The 16,126-nt window shown below is 43.0% G+C and overlaps 1 protein-coding gene across 2 annotated transcripts; it reads left to right on the forward strand.

Moving 5' to 3' along the window:
* Window positions 1-1,350: 1,350 nt before the first annotated feature.
* Window positions 1,351-15,876, forward strand: TSN (translin). Of its 2 annotated transcripts, XM_004608140.3 has the most exons (6): window positions 1,356-1,554; window positions 2,823-2,916; window positions 5,135-5,231; window positions 10,974-11,089; window positions 13,145-13,224; window positions 13,885-15,876. In XM_004608140.3, exons 1-6 carry the CDS (start codon window positions 1,489-1,491, stop codon window positions 14,116-14,118), a joined length of 687 nt encoding a protein of 228 aa, XP_004608197.1. In that variant the 5' UTR covers window positions 1,356-1,488; the 3' UTR covers window positions 14,119-15,876. The 2 variants fall into 2 exon arrangements, with proteins under 2 accessions (XP_004608198.2, XP_004608197.1); XM_004608141.2 differs by lacking the exon at window positions 13,145-13,224 and having other exon boundaries at window positions 1,351-1,554.
* The last annotated feature ends 250 nt before the right edge of the window (window positions 15,877-16,126 follow it).

Genomic DNA, 16,126 nt, shown 5'->3' on the forward strand with positions numbered 1-16,126 from the left:
TTTTATAGTCTCTGGATGTTGGCTGTTGATGGGATTACACGGCACCAGGGGCAGTTTCTGGGTGTGACCGCCTAGCTATTGGAAAATGGGGGATCTGGGCTGAAAAGGCCCAGTCCCAATATAAGTAGCCTTGGAGATCTCAGCCCCGGGTCCCACACAGCTGGGTTCCTCTGCCGGTTCCTTCATGCTTGAGGCTCGTCCAAATGTGTGGAAAGGGGCTTGGCTGTAGCTGGGTTCTGTAGGTCTTCAGCTATTGGGGCTCAGCTTGGGGCGGGGAGGGAGACTCAACCCACCCCCTTCCAGGGGCCTCAGTGAAGACAGCCAGCCGTAGGGGCAAGAGACTCAGTGCATCAGGTTTAACATCTATAAAGGCAGGGATATGTGATGATTTGTCTCTTTCTCCCAGTTCTGTTCTACAAAGATGAGGAGTAGGCTGCAGTGGAAGCAGGGAACCCCGACTACTGTAGTAATCCCAACATGGTGGCTTTGGAGAGTGTTTCGAATCAGCTGGGTTGAGATGGGAGTGTGTGTGTAAGTGTGGGAGAGAGTGGTGGGGTCACACTGGACAGATTGCATTCTTTCCCCTTGTGCACTTACAATAGTCTTTTAAGAATTTGCTGGGGGCCGGAGCGATAGCACAGCGGGTAGGGCGTTTGCCTTGCACGCGGCCGACCCGGGTTCGATCCCCGGCATCCCATATGGTCCCCCAAGCACTGCCAGGAGTAATTCCTGAGTGCAAAGCCAGGAGTAACCCCTGAGCATTGCTGGGTGTGACCCAAAAAGCAAAAAAAAAAAAAAAAAAAAAAAGAATTTGCTGTACGTTAAATGGTAAAATGTATAATGGTAAAAAAAATTAAGACACCGTCATTTACAATTGACTCTCAAGTGTATAATGTTCCAACACCAGTCCCACCACTAGTGTCAACTTCCTTCCACCAACGTTCCCTCCCACTCCTGTGCATGTTTTGCATATAGGAATGCACCGCCTCCCCCAACTCCAACTTTTACATGAAAACCCGTATCTCTCTACATCCTTCTACACCGAGTTTCTTATGCACACTCTTCAGTACTGAGACCATCTTCACGCCAACAACTAATTGGCTTCAAGCTAACTGCCGACCTCCACAAACAAGCTCCAGCCTTAAGCCCCGGAGCTTCTGGCTCTCGGCCCACGTGCTCCGAGGGCCCCTTTTCCAGGGCTGTTTCAGGCGATGCCTGTGGGACGAACCCAACGGGAGCCCCGCCCACTCCCCCGCCTTGCCCTATCCTCTCTGGGCGCGCGCTTCAGGCGGCGCGGCGGACAGACCGGCGGATCGCTGCGCGCCGAGGGCCTCGGAGGACCCCAGCGACCTACGTAGCGAAAGACCCGGTGGACGCGGCCGTAGAGGCAACGGCGGTTGGTGTTGCGATTGACTGCCCGGGTTTTCCCTGAAACGCTCGTCCCCAGTCAACGTGGTTGTACTGCTTGGTTGTTGGGCTGCGGGCGCCATGTCTGTGAGCGAGATCTTCGTGGAGCTGCAAGGCTTTTTGGCTGCCGAGCAGGACATCCGAGAGGTGAGTGTCGTCTCTCCCCCATCCCCTCTGCCTTTCCCTCGCGTGTCTGGGCCACGTCGCCCGGCCGTGCCCCGTCGCTTTCTTCTCTAAGCGGGAGTGGGGAAGGGGGGAGGGCCCGGGGGGTGGTGGTGTGTGGGTTGCGATCCCTCTTGTTTCAGTATCGAGCACTTCCTCCGTGGTGCTTCGATTCTTCAGTCCCGGCTTCCTCGGTTCCAGTCTCAGCTGCTCGCATCTCATCTCATCTCTTGAGTATCCCTCGTGTTGATTGATGTCAGGAGCGCTCTGGGCTCAGCCAGCGCGCTTTGGGTGTTTGTGTTGTTGGTATCTTTATCTTTCAAGCTCGCTTTCCTCTCCGCTGGCTTCTCAGTCCTTGTAGGACAAAAATGCCAACTTGAATATTCGACTCAGTGGACTCTTCACTGGACTTTCGAGTCTCCTTTTATTCTCTCTTTCGTTCCATGGATAGCTCATTCAGTTTACCTCCTTATCATTACAGTGGTTTCCCAGTTTCCTCTTACAGGACTTTCATATTGTATGGTTTGCTTTACCTGGAATGTGCTGCAAAGCTTACAATCATCTCCTTGGCATAAAGTGGTGGGTTTTTTTTTGTTTGTTTTTTTAATTAGTGCAGTGCGGAATGTAACTCGACCATAGAGCTAGGCAAACTACCCCCTGTACCGTGGCTCCTGTCCGATTCACCAGTATTTAAACACGGCCTAGCACATAAGGCCTAGTACAAACACAGAGAGTATTTGTGAAAGGACTCAGTGAAAAACACCTAGCCCTGTACTGTATTTCATTCTTCTTTTTGCAAATTCCGTTCCACTGGGGTTTTCTTTTGTTTTTGACCTGGACTGGACTGTGCTCAGGAGCTTCTCTGACATGCTGTAGAAGGCGTTTGGGAGTGGGAGGGGATGTCACTCCTGAGAACAGTGTAGTTCTAGTGCCAAGAACCCAAACAGATTCCTGCATACGGAGGATGTACTTGGTTTTCTGAGCAAACTCTTAGGCCATCTAGTGGCGAATTGGTGGTGAGTGGGTGGCTTTGAAAGTTAAAGTAAGAATTAGACTTTTTAGTGACTCTCTGAAATTCTCCGATAAAGGCGCTAAGTCGAGGTCAAGATTCGAGCCTGGACATTTTGTGTACCTATTCAGTCCTTGTGAAGATGTTTACCGCTTGAATATATGTGAAAGTTCCGTAACTTAAAAGCTGACTGTAATAATTATTGAGTTGAATTTACCTGATATTTTCATTTTTAATTCTCTAGGAAATTCGGAAAGTTGTACAGAGCCTAGAACAAACTGCTCGGGAGATCTTAACTCTACTGCAAGGCGTTCATCAGGGTACTGGATTTCAGGACAGTAAGTTCTTTGTTTTGGTTGTGAAAGTTTTAATCCAACTTACCATGCTGTTATTTTGGTCAGTTGTAAGGGTCATATCTTGTGGTGCCCTGAATAGACTTGTGCTGGGGAGGGAGACCAGGTACTTGCATATGCTGATATGTGCTCAGCCACTTGAAGCACCTCCCCAAACTATCATTCGCTCATTTTAGAAAGTTTGTTTCAACTGAGAAAACCTATACACTTGTGACTTTATTGTGAAGTGGTGTTTCATCCTACTGGTGAGTAAAATTTGGAGAAATAGAGAGTTAATCATTTTATTGGTTTTAGTATTGTCTTTGCTTGATTTTGCACTTTCCTATAGTGTGGCTTAAATAGAAATATTTGTTGTCTTTCGTTTGGGTTACACCTTAATGGTGCTCAGGGATCATGCTGAGTGGGGCTACGAGGGTCATTTTTGATGCCTGGAATTGCACATGGGTAGGCAGCTTGCAAAGGAAAAAACCTTGCTGTCCATACTATATCTGCCCAGGAATATTTCTTTTTTTGGGGGGGCCATACCCAGGAGTGCTCAGGAGCTATTCTTGTTTTTCTGCTCAGGAGTGACCCCTGGTGGTGGTGTGTTACCACACATGGCATCAGGGATTTGAACTAAGGTCTGTGGGGTATAATCCCTGTACTATCTCCGACCTTAAGTAGTGGTGTTTCTAACTTGATTGGATTCTGGTGACTGCACTAGTTAGACAAATCTCTTGAGTATCTGGAAACTTTTTGGGTGGATCCACACCCTTTGGTGCTTGGGGTGGTACTCCTGGCTCTGAGCTCTGGTCACTGGCTCTGGTCACCCCTGGCAGTACTGGGGGACTCAGGATAGATAGGTAAAACATGCACTCCACCATTGAGTGCATATCTCTTTGACCCCTCTGGCTACTTTCACTTGGCTACTGTTTTGGGGTTTGGGGTGGGAGTGTATGTGGGTTGGGCTTCACTTGGACTCCTCTAGTCACTTTTATTTGGTTCCTATTTTTTGGGCTGTGTGTGTGTGTGGTGGGGGGGTTCGAGCTTCACTTGGCTGTACACGGGGCTTATTCCTGGCTCTGTACTTACTTGATCATATGGGATACTAGGGATCAAACCCATATCGCCTGCATGTAAGGCACTTGCCTTACTTACAGTACTATCTCTCTGGCCCTTGATTCCTTTTTTTTTGCAGGGGTGGGGGGGGGCTCACATCCAGTGATGCTCAGGTACTCCTGGCATTACACTCAGGTATTACTCCTGGCAGTACTCAGGGGACCGTATGGCATGCTGGAGATTGAACCTGGGTTGGCTGCCTGCAAATGCTCTACCTGCTAGACTATCTCTTTGACCCTAATTCCTTTTAAAATTCAATTGTTTATTGATTAATACGGTTTAATTTTTTTCTTTTTGATTTTTGTGTCACACTCAGTAATGCTTAGAGATTATTTATGGCTCTGCATTCAGGAATTACTGCTGGTGGTGCTTGGGCACCACGTGGGATGCTGGGGATCAAACCCAGGTCGGCTGCGTGCAAGGCAAATGTGCTGCCCACTGTACTATCACGCTGGCCCCTAATACGGTTTAGTATACATTTGCAGAGATGAAATAATCAGGTTAAAATGTTCTCAGTGTGCTTACATTCAGCCTCATGAATGGATATCAAGTATGATAAACTGATGTTTAACCTCCACTGTAAGTTGAAAGCAGTATAGCTAAAGAACAAGTGATTTTAGATAGTAAGTGATATCATGTAATATACAAGTTTCAGGGCATTAATTTTTCTCAGTGACAGGCAGTGGCTTGATTAACTATAATTAATAAAGCCTGTTTTGACCAAATGTGGGTACTGAAATAGTCCCCAATTTTATGCATCATTTTATGATGCAATAGATGTTGCAACTATCTATATATCCCTTATGTAGTCCCTTACAGAGTTATGATATGTTGCTGATGTGCTTCCCAACATTTTTCCTTTCAATAAGGTTTAGTTTAATTTTCAGTGTTGGTTACCATTAGGGAGACTTGGGGATGATACTTTGACTACCAGGATGAAGAGCAGAGATTTACCATGAGATTTGATCTTGAAACTTAAGAAATTGATCTATATCCAGGTAGAGTGCATAGATTATTGAGCAAGAACTGTGTTTAAAATTTGTTTTTTCATGTTTACCATGATTAACATTTGATTTCAATTTTCTTTTGATTTTCTTGTGATCAGTTCCAAAGAGGTGTTTGAAAGCACGAGAACATTTTGCTACAGTAAAGAAGCATCTAACATCTTTGAAGACCAAATTCCCTGCTGAACAGTATTACAGGTTTGTATGAAAATAAAATGTTATTTTAGAAGTAACATTTTATACTTTTTGAAAAGAAAAAACAAACTAAAACTTATGTGCTGAGTCATTGCTTGTAGAGAATTAGGTAAAAAGTCTTCTCTGTAGAAAAATAGGGCAAAATGGAAAGAATAAAATTGTTTTGTTTTGGTCTACACTTCGGACGGTGCTTAGGGCTTACTCCTGGTTCTCTGCTCAGTACTCACTCCTGGAGCTCAGGAGACCATTTTGGTGTGCCAGGGATTGAACCAGAATTGCTGCATTCAGGGGCAAGTGCTTAAAACCCTATCTCTCTGGTCCCCCTTGTTCTCTCTGTCTCGCTCTGTCTCGCTCTGTCTCTGTCTTCCTCTGTCTCTGTTTCTCTCTCTCTCTCTCTCTCTCTCTCTCTCTCTCTCTCTCTCTCTCTCTCTCTCTCTCTCTCTCGCTCTCGCTCTCCCTTTTTTTCCCCATGGTTTTTTTTTTAATTTTTATTACTGAATCACCATGAGGTACAGCTACTTATGAACTTTCATGTTTGCATTTCATTTACATCCCTCTACCAGTGCCCATTCTTCTCCACCAATGTTCCCAGTATTCCTCCCACCACCCCCACCACAACCCCTGCCACCCCACCATGCCTCTGCAGCAGGGCATTCCCTTTTGTTCTCTCTCCTGTTGGATGTTGTAGTTTGCAATAGAGGTATTGAGTGGCCATTGTGTTCAGTCTATAGTCTGCTTTCGTCATGCAGCTTTCAACCCGAGTGGGTCCTCCTAACATTTTCTACTTGGTGTTCCCTTCTCTATTTCAGCTGCCTTCTTCTCCAGCATGTGAGGCCAGTTTCCAAGCTGTGGGGCAGACCTTCTGGTTCTTATCTCTACTACTCTTGGGTGTTGGTCTCCCATTCTGCTACTTTATATTCCATAGATGAGTGTAATCTTTCTATGTCTGTCTCTTTCTGCCTCATTTCACTCAACATGATACTTTTCCATGTTGATCCACTTACATGCAAATTTCATGACTTCATCTTTTCTAACAGCTGCATAGTATTCCATTGTGTAGATATATCAAAGTTTCTTTAACCATTCATCTGTTTTTGGGCATTCTGGTTTCTTCCAGATTTTGGCTGTTGTAAACAGTGCTGCAATGAACATACAAGTGCAGATGTCATTTCTACTATACCTTTTTGCCTCTTTGGGATGTATTCCCATGAGTGGTATTGCTGGGTTAAATGGGAGCTCAATTTTTAATTTTTTGAGAATCGCCCATCTTGTTTTCCAAAAGGGCTGAACCAGTCGGCATTCCCACCAGCAGTGAAGAGAGTCCCTTTCTCCCCACATCCTTGCCAACACCGGTTACTTTTGTTCTTTGGATGTGGGCCAGTCTCTGTGGTGTGAGATGATATCTCATTGTTGTTTTGATCTGCATATCTTCCTGATGATTATTGATGTAGAGCATTTTCTCATGTGCCTCTCAGCCATTCAGATTTCTTCTTTGGGAAAGTTTCTGTTCATTTTATCACCCCATTTTTTGATTGGATTGGCAGTTTTCTTCTTGTGGAGTTCGACCAGTGACTTGTAAATCCTTGATATCAACCCCTTATTGGCTGGGTATTGGTTGAATATCCTTTCCCATTCTGTAGACTGTCTTTATACTTTGGTCACTGTTTCTTTTGAGGTGCAGAAGCTTCTTAGTTTAAGATAGTCCCATTTATTTATCTCTGTTTTCACTTGCTTGGCCAATGGCGTGTCATCTTTGAAAATACCATTGGCTTCAATGTCGTGGAGGGTTTTTCCAACCTTGTGTTCAATATACCTTATGGATTCTGGTCTGATGTCGAGGTCTTTACGTGGTGATAGGTGGGGATCTGAGACAGTTTTTTTGCATGTAGCTGTCCAGTTTTGCCAGCACAATTTGTTAAACATGCTTTCCTTGCTCCACTTGCTCCACTTCACATTTCTTGCTCTTTTATCAAAGATTATATTTGGGGTGGTGTATCAGAATATTTAACCCTGTTCCATTGGTCTGCCGCTCTGCCTTTGTTCCAGTACCATGCTGTTTTAATTATTACCACTTTGTAGTAGAGTTTGAAGTTGGGGAGGTTGATTATTCTCATTTTCTTTTTCCCCAATAACTGCTTTAGCTATTCGTGGGGGCTTGTTATTCCATATGAATTTCAGGAGTGTTTGCTCCATTTCTTTGAAGAATGTCATGGGTATCCTTATAGGGATCACGTTGAATTTGTACAATGCTTTGGGGAGTATTGCCATTTTGACAATATTCTTCCAATCCATGAGCAGGGGATACCTTTCCATTTCCTGTGTCCCCTTTTATTTCCTGAAGTAGTGTTTTGTAGTTTTCCTTATACAAGTCCTTTATCTCCTTAGTTAAGCTGATTCCGAGGTACTTGATATTTTGAGGCACAATTGTGAACGGGATTGCTTTTATCATGTTGCTTTCTTCTCTCTCATTATTTGCATATAGGAAAGCCATGGACTTTTGGGTATTGATTTTATAGCCTGCAACTTTGCTATCTGAGTCTATTGTTTCTAGGAGTTTCTTGGTAGAGGCTTTAGGGGATACTATACTCTCTAAGTATAGTATATCATCTGCAAATAGAGCTTGATTTCTTCCTTTCCTATCTGAATGCCCTTAACATCTTTTTCTTGCCTAATCGCTATTGCAAGTACTTCCAGTACTATATTGAACAGAAGTGGGGAGAGTGGGCATCCTCTTCTCATCCCTGATCTTATAGGGAAAGCTTTTAATTTTTCCCCATTGAGGACGATGCTTGTCATAGGCTTCTTTTTTTTTTTTTTTATTTTTTTTTTATAGTTTATTTTTAATTAGTGAGTCAACGTGAGGGTACAGTTACAGATTTATACATTTTTGTGCTCATGTTTCTCCCTTACAGAGTTTGATAACCCATCCCTTCACCAGTGCCCATTCTCCACCACCAGTAAACCCAACATCCCACCCCCCCTTCCCAGTCCCGTCTCCCCCCACCCCACCCTGCCACTATGGCAGGGAATTCCCTTTTGTTCTCTCTCTCTGGTTAGGTGTTGTGGTTTGCAATAAAGGTGTTGAGTGGCCATTGCATTCAGTCTCTAGTCTATATTTGGCCCGCATCATCTTTCCCCCACATGACCAACAACCACATTTTACTTGCTGTTCCCTTCTCTGAGTTGCCCAGAGTGAGAGAACAGCCTCCAAGCCATTGTCATAGGCTTCTGATAAATGGCTTTGACTATATTGAGAAAAGTCCCTTCTATACCCATTTTGGTGAGAGTTTTCATCATAAAATGGTGCTGGATCTTACCAAATGCTTTCTCTGCATCTATTGATATGATTATATGATTTTTATCTTTTCTTTTGTTGATATGATGGATTATGTTGATTGATTTCCAGATGTTAAACCATTCTTGCATCCCTGGGATGAATCCCGTTTGGTCGTGGTGTATGATCTTTTTGATGAGTTGTTGAATTCTGTTTGCTAATATTTTGTTGAGAATCTTTGCATCTGTGTTCATCAGGGATATTGGCCTGTAGTTTTCTTTTTTTGTGGTGTCTTTGTTTGCTTTTGGGATTAGGGGGATATGAGCCTCATAGAAACTGTTTGGGAGGGTTTTTTTTTTTCTTTCTTTGTTTCTTGGAAAAGCTTGAGAAGAACTGGCAATAGGTCCTCTTTAAATGTTTGGAAGAATTCGCTAGTGAATCCGTCTGGACCTGGGCTTTTGTGTTTGGGTAGACTTTTGATTACAGTTTGAATTTCCTTGATATTAATAGGACTATTCAGGTATTCCAGGTCTTCTTGATTCAGCCTTGGAAGATTATAGGAATCCAGTAATTTATCCATTTCTTTTAGGTTCTCTTGTTTTGTGGCATACAGATTTTCAAAGTAGTTTCTGATGATCTTTTGAATTTTTTTGGTTTCTGTTGTGATATTTCACTTTTCATTTCTGATTCGGTTTATAAGGGTTCTCTCTCTCTCTTGTTTATTTTCTCTAAGAACCAGCTCTTGGTTTCATTGATCTTTCAGATTGTCTTTTGGCTTTCCATGTCATTGATTTCTGCTCTAAGTTTTATTATCTCTTTCCCTCTGCCTGGTTTGGGCTCCTTTTTTTTGGTCCTTCTCTAAAATCTTGAGCTGTGAGGTCAGTTTATTTATGTGGGCCCTTTCTTCTTCCTGAGAAATGCTTGAAGGGCTATAAATTTTCCCCTTAACATGGGTTTAGCTGTGTCCTACAGGTTCTGGTTGCTCGTGTCCTCATTCTCATTTGTTTCCAGGTACCTTTTGATTTCTTCCTTGATTTCCTTCCTGACCCACTCATTGTTCAACATTGAGTTGTTTAATTTTAAGGTGTTTGATTTGGTTTTCTGCTCTTATACATGATTAACTTCTGTCTTTAGTGCATCATGGTCTGAAAAGATAGCTGGTACAATGTCTATCTTCCTGATTCTGTTGAGGTGTGTTGTGTGGCCCAGTACATGGTCTGTTCTGGGAAATGTTCCATGTGCATTGGAGAAGAATGTATATTCTTTATTTTGGGGATATAAAATCCTGTGTAGATCTACTAGCCCTCTCTTTTCTATTTCTTTGTTCAAAGCCAATATTTCCTTGCTGATTTTTAAACTTCTTGATCTATCCAGAGGTGATAGGGCAGTGTTGAAGTCTCCAACTCACTTTCTCTGTATATTGGAGCCACCCCTATTGGTGCTGTCAGGTCAGGGTAGGGCTGTGAAAGCACATGTTATGTTTGTATTCGACCACTCTAGCTCTTTCTCCTGGAGCTTTCCTGAGCTTGTATGTCCTTCTAGATGCTAATAATGAAGGGCAATTATTTTTTTTATGTGTGTGAATCATTATTTTCTGGTATTTTCATGATATCCTAAGCTGACATCAAAATGTGGCACTTTGAGTTAAGTCTTGAGGTTGAAGTACAGCTGCAGTTCTTGTCAGTCTTAAGCTTCTTTTATTTCCTCAGCAGTTTCATTTTTCATACTGCTTCAGCTTTTGAAGTATTGCTTGTTCTCTTGTCATTTAGAAATTCTTGCTGTCACTGATATTGGAGCACTGTAGCACTGTCGTCCCGTTTTTCATCAATTTGCTTGAGCGGGCACCAGGATGTCTTCATTGTAAGACTTGTTACTGTTTTTGGCATATCGAATACGCCACGGGTAGCTTGCCAGGCTCTGCTGTGTGGGCGGGATACTCTTGGTAGCTTGCTGGCTCTCTGAGAGGGGTGGAGGAATCGAACCTGGGTTACCCGTGTGCAGGACAAACCCCCTACCCTCTTATCTTGTCGCTCCAGTTCGATATTGGAGCACACTTTATAAAATCAAAGTGATAAATTTGTCTTTATCACCTTGCAATATCACCTTGCAAAATTCCTACTGGCTCCTTCTATATGGTTTAAGTACCCTGGTACTCTTTAATTTTTTTCCTGACATAAGATTTTCTTGGTGGGGGTGGAAGGATAGTATAGTGGGTTGGGCATTTGTGTTGCACATGACCTATCAGGAGTTCAATTCCTGGCATCCTATATGGTCCCCTGAGCACCACTAGCAGTAATTCCTGAGTGTAGAGGCAGGAGTAACTCCTGAACTCATCGGGCGTGACCCAAAAAAAAAAAAAAAAGGATTTTCTTGGAAGGGAGATTCCATTTCTAAGCGTCTGAATACAGCTGGAGCACCCTTTCTTTCTCAAGCCCCCTCATCCCTCAGTGTCACTGTGCTTCTCCATGCAGGTTTCACGAGCACTGGAGATTTGTATTGCAGCGTTTGGTCTTCCTGGCGGCGTTCGTTGTGTACTTGGAATCAGAAACGCTTGTGACTCGAGAAGCAGTGACAGAAATTCTTGGCAGTAAGTGTCTTCATTATTCTTCTCATGCAGGCTCAGGAATGGTACCCTACTTTTCGATGCAAGGTGCTTTGCTTGCTTGCTTAAAACAAACAAATCTAAATGGGCAGAAGTGGTTGGGAGGGAATCCTGAACATGGTGGAGGGAAGTGGACTGTGGTGGAAGGTGTATGGTATCCACGAAACCCTCTCGTGGACAGTATTGAAAATCTCAGTGCCTCAGATTGACGAGATTTTCAATTATTAATATTGGTTCTTGAGCCATACCTGGGAATACCCTGGGCAGACTCCTGGGTTTATGCTCAGGGATTGCTCCTGGTGGTGCTTAGGGGGCCATGTGGGATGCTGGACTTTTAAACTCAAGTTGGCCACATGCAAGGCAAGCGCCATATCCTCTGTACTATCGTTGTCAGTCCAAGAATTTTTTTTAAAAAAAAACTAGGCAGAAAATCTGCTACTTGGAAGCACAGAAATTGAAAGTATTCAGTGACATGACATGCTCATTGTGCTTGGGGTATGTCCCTTACTTCCCCTCTCTCCTTTTCATTTACAACAACTTTTAAATTGAGGTTCCCTAATGGCTCACCATCCTGTAGCTGTTTTAGAAGTACAGCTTCATACTGGCTTGGGCTTTATTAAGTTTTTAAAATTTAGCGTTTTGGGGTTTGCTTTGGTACCACGAATATACCTAGGACCTCATTCAGGCAGAGCATAACACATGTCCTTTACCACTGAGCTGTCGTCCCGAGCCTATAAATTCAGAATTTGGGTTTTTTTTTCCACCCCTTTTTTAGTTCTTCTGTTTGGTGTGAGGATTGAACTTAGGATCTCACACATAAAAGGCAAGTTTTACCTTTGAGCAACATCTCCAATTCTAAAATTCAGTTTAAAACATTTTAAGTGTAGGCTGGCAAGATAGCAGTTGTAAGTAAGGCACTTGCTTTGCACGAAGGATCCCCCTGTTCTATCCCTGACCACTGCTAAGAATGATCCCTGAGCAGAGTCAGGACGAAGCCCTGAGTAGCACTGGGTGTAGTAGCCCAAACCCATCCCTACCCCGAGTTTTCAGTTTATAGACCAGTGGAAGGAATAATACACCGTGCATGGCAGACTTGGAATGAGGATGTTCATATTTGCTTAGTCTTAGGTGGTAGACCAAAGATTTCTGCTCGTGTGTGTATGTGTGTGAGAGAGCAGTTTACAAGTCAGTTGCAGATAGTGTGACTTCCTAAAATTCTTCAGTTGCATCTTCTTTTGTGAATTCTAATTTTTTATTTTTTGGCTTTCCAAAAGTGATGCTCAGGGGCTGCTCTTTTGTTTTGTTTTGTTTTTTGTTTTTTGTTTCGGAGACCACAAAGGGAGGTGCTCAGGTCATACTTCTGACTCTGCAGTCAGGGATTACTTCTGGTGGTGCTCTGGGGATTGAACTTGGGTCAACCAGGTGTGAGGCAACTTCTCTGCTATACTGTTGATCTGGCACCCGTGGTGCTACTCATGGCTTTGTACTCAGGGGACATGCAGTGTCTGGGCTGGAACCTGCAAAACATGTTCTCATCCCACTGAGCTATCTCTGGTTTCAGTTTGCATATTCTCTCTGTTTTTTAGCTCTTGGGCCACACCAGGCTGTACTAAGAGGTTACTCCTGGCTCTGCACCCAGGGATTATTCCTAGCAGACTTAGGGGACCATATGAGATGCTGGGGATCGAACCCAGGTCAGCCATGTACAAGGCAAGCGCCATACCCTTTGGACTTTGTCTTTAGCCCATCAGTTTGCATTTTTTTTAACAATAAAGATACAAAATTAAAAAGTAGATATTGTTCTTAGTAGTACTAGTTTTTGAGAGAAGAATGCAAGGACAAAGTTGAATTTTACTTAGGAACTCCAAGGGCTCACAGTAAAAGTCAAGTTTTTGAGGGTATGAATACATTAAAATGGTTGTAAAAGTCATCCTTTCTTTGCTTGGAGGGAAATTTTACATATATACCAGTAATTTTATATGTGTGGACTTAAATTATGCTTACAATGTGACCTCACTTTTGTCTTGATACAATTTGCAGTTGAGCCAGATCGGGAGAAAGGATTTCATCTGGATGTAGAAGATTATCTCTCCGGAGTTCTAATTCTTGCTAGTGAACTGGTAAGAAGCTCGCTCAGTGATGGCATGTAATCTGTTCATTTCATTATCAGCTTTTTTTTTTTTTTTTTAAATTTATTTTGGTGTTGGGACCACACCTGCTGGTTCTGAACCCAGGCCTCCTGCATGCAAAGCATATGCTTAGTCTGTTGTGCTCCCTCTCCAGTCCTAGTGTTTTTAATGGATGAAAAAGTTTCAGGAAATGAATTGTTTTCTAAGCATGTAACCCTCCGTTGACATTGCACGTCTTGTATCAGACTTCATTGGTCATCAGAAAAGTGCAATTTCATCAGTGTTATGCATGCAAACTAATGTATGAATTTTGAAAAGTGATCCCTTTCAAAATACTGACAAGCACTGGTGACTATAAAGAATAGTTTTGGTGTTGTTCAGATTTTTCTTGTGCCTTTACAATCTCTCTCCTGGGAAATTGTGCAATTAAGCCAATTGTAAGTGAGAGAAATGCTCTCATAAAGGTGCTCATTGCAGGAGCATCCATATTTATTAAAAAGTGTGGGCCACAGGTATTTCAGCACCAGGGAATTGGGTATGGAGACTAGGAATGTCATGGGGAGGGACTGTAGGGGCAGTTCTGTGGCCTGGGGTTTTAGGCGTGTTTGGGTGGATGGTGTGTTAAGGAGAGCCCTGTCCTTCCTTCTGCAGTCCAGGCTGTCCGTCAACAGCGTCACCGCTGGGGACTACTCCCGGCCTCTTCACATCTCCACCTTCATCAACGAGCTCGATTCTGGGTTCCGTCTTCTCAACCTGAAAAATGACTCCCTGAGGAAGCGCTATGACGGCCTGAAGTACGATGTGAAGAAGGTGGAGGAGGTGGTCTACGATCTCTCCATCCGAGGCTTCAACAAGGAGACAGTCGCCGCTTGTGGAGAGAAATAGGACAGTTGCCGTGAGGGGAGCACAGTACCTCTCGTAGTTAGGATGCTCCGTTGCTACACACCCCTCGCTTTCTTTTCTTAGAATTGTGTGGTGTAAATAGCAGAATCGCAACACTCTTTTTGGGGTGCGGGGAGGGGGTAAACAAATAGCCTTTACTGGGCCAGATTTTTCTTTGTCATTTCAGTGAGTTTGCTCTGTAATTCAGTGTGTTTCAGTTTTGTCAGAAAGTGTAATTTTCTGCCATAAAGTCCTTTTCTTCCTTACCTTAGTACTGTTGATAGACTGATTGAGAAGTAATTGTCTTCTGTGTGATTCTTCTAGAAGTACTCTTGATGTTTTTTTATAATCCAAATTAGCCATCCATGCCTAGGTATAACCTGGGACACAGTATAAAAATAGTTCATTAAAAAGGATGGTTGCCAAGCAAAGGACAGTTTATTTTGTATTTCCCTTATTTAAGCCTTGTGAATAAATTAGATGTTGATTGGGGGGTGGGGAGGGATGGGTGAATAGGGAGTTATAGCCCTAGGGTTCTCTTTCACTGCCATCAAAATAGAAAAGGTCAAACTGCAAAGTCAGATTCAACAGATTATTTTGGGAAATTTTCTTTGTATCAGGGGATTCAGTAGCATCTTAATTTGCCTCTTTTCAGAGTAGTAGGGCTTAGTGTTTAAAAAAACAAACCTGTTTTCTGATGTTGCCTTAACATTCTGCTACTGCAGCACTTAATTGTACACACACACACACACACACACACACACACACACACACACACATCTTGAACTACAACGTCATGTGATGTTCAAAGCTACAAAACCTTACTCCTATCAGTTGGCAAGACTGATTGACCTGGGAGTGTGAAGCTCCCCAGTTGAGGTAATTAGCAGTACCCTAACTAGTATGTTCTGAGCAGAAAAAAATGCTGTGTTTTGTCTGGTAGAAAGCGAAATATTTGGATTAAAGAAAAATCAGCTGACTTAGTAATGCTTTTTTGAACACACAATTTCAGGTGGCTGTACCAACAGCTGGGTTTTACATTTATAATTTTGGGCAAGTCGTAATCTTGGCACCCTTCGCTCCCTCTTCATTTTCAAGTAGTACTAAGAACACTTGCTACGTAACTTGTTGAAATGAAACGGTGACTTCACCCAGTGTTCCAGAGCTCACTGTCAGGAAGGTGCTAGTGCTTCCAGAGAAATCCCCCGCCTTCATGCCTGGTATGGATTTGGGCTTCCTATTCACACAGTGGGGGATATTTGGCATTTCGAATCAAATTTTTTTATCAGGCCGAGTTATGGGCTGACCACGTGTTCCATGACAAGGAGAGAAGTAGAAATGAGGCTGATGTAACACGTTGTAAGTTTGAGAATGTGTTATTTTTTTGGACACCTTTTTCTGCAGAAGTGTCTGTAGACAGGAAGAAGGATGTGAGGGTTTTTAAAGTGCCTCAAATGGTTGGATGGCTATCTGAAATGTGCAGTGATAGCAGCACTTGGATTGAGCTTGAAAGGCATTTATCACAGCAGAGGCAGAGGCAGCAGGCTTCAGAATGCTATGCTTTACTGTCAGTTCGGCTTGAGAAGATTCAAGTTCTTGGCAGAAGTTGTGGACTATGGTTTTAACAAATCCATATTGGGTGGAGCATATTTTGATCTTGTAAACTCCATTAGAGACTTTTTTAAGTGTCATGTTTATAATTATTCAGTTGTGTTTTGTTGCTGTGGCTTGTAATGCAATAAAAACTTTTTGTTTTTTTTTTTGTGGGTGTTTGTTTGTGTGTCTTGTGCCCCATGAGTGCTTCTGTGGAAAATAGGTTTAGGTTTAAGGCTGAAGAAGACCAAGGGGCATCAGCACGTGTTATGCAATAGTTATGTTACTCAACACACCAGCCACTCAGTTAACACTGTGAAGTGCAGGTAACAGTTGTATAATGTACTTATACAAGAGGTTTCCGAACTTCGCTAATGCTTTTTTTCCCTCAGACAATTACTTTGCATACCTCTTCCCG

Source organism: Sorex araneus, chromosome X, assembly GCF_027595985.1.
Source record: "Sorex araneus isolate mSorAra2 chromosome X, mSorAra2.pri, whole genome shotgun sequence".
In the NCBI taxonomy this organism is placed as follows: Eukaryota; Metazoa; Chordata; class Mammalia; order Eulipotyphla; family Soricidae; genus Sorex; species Sorex araneus.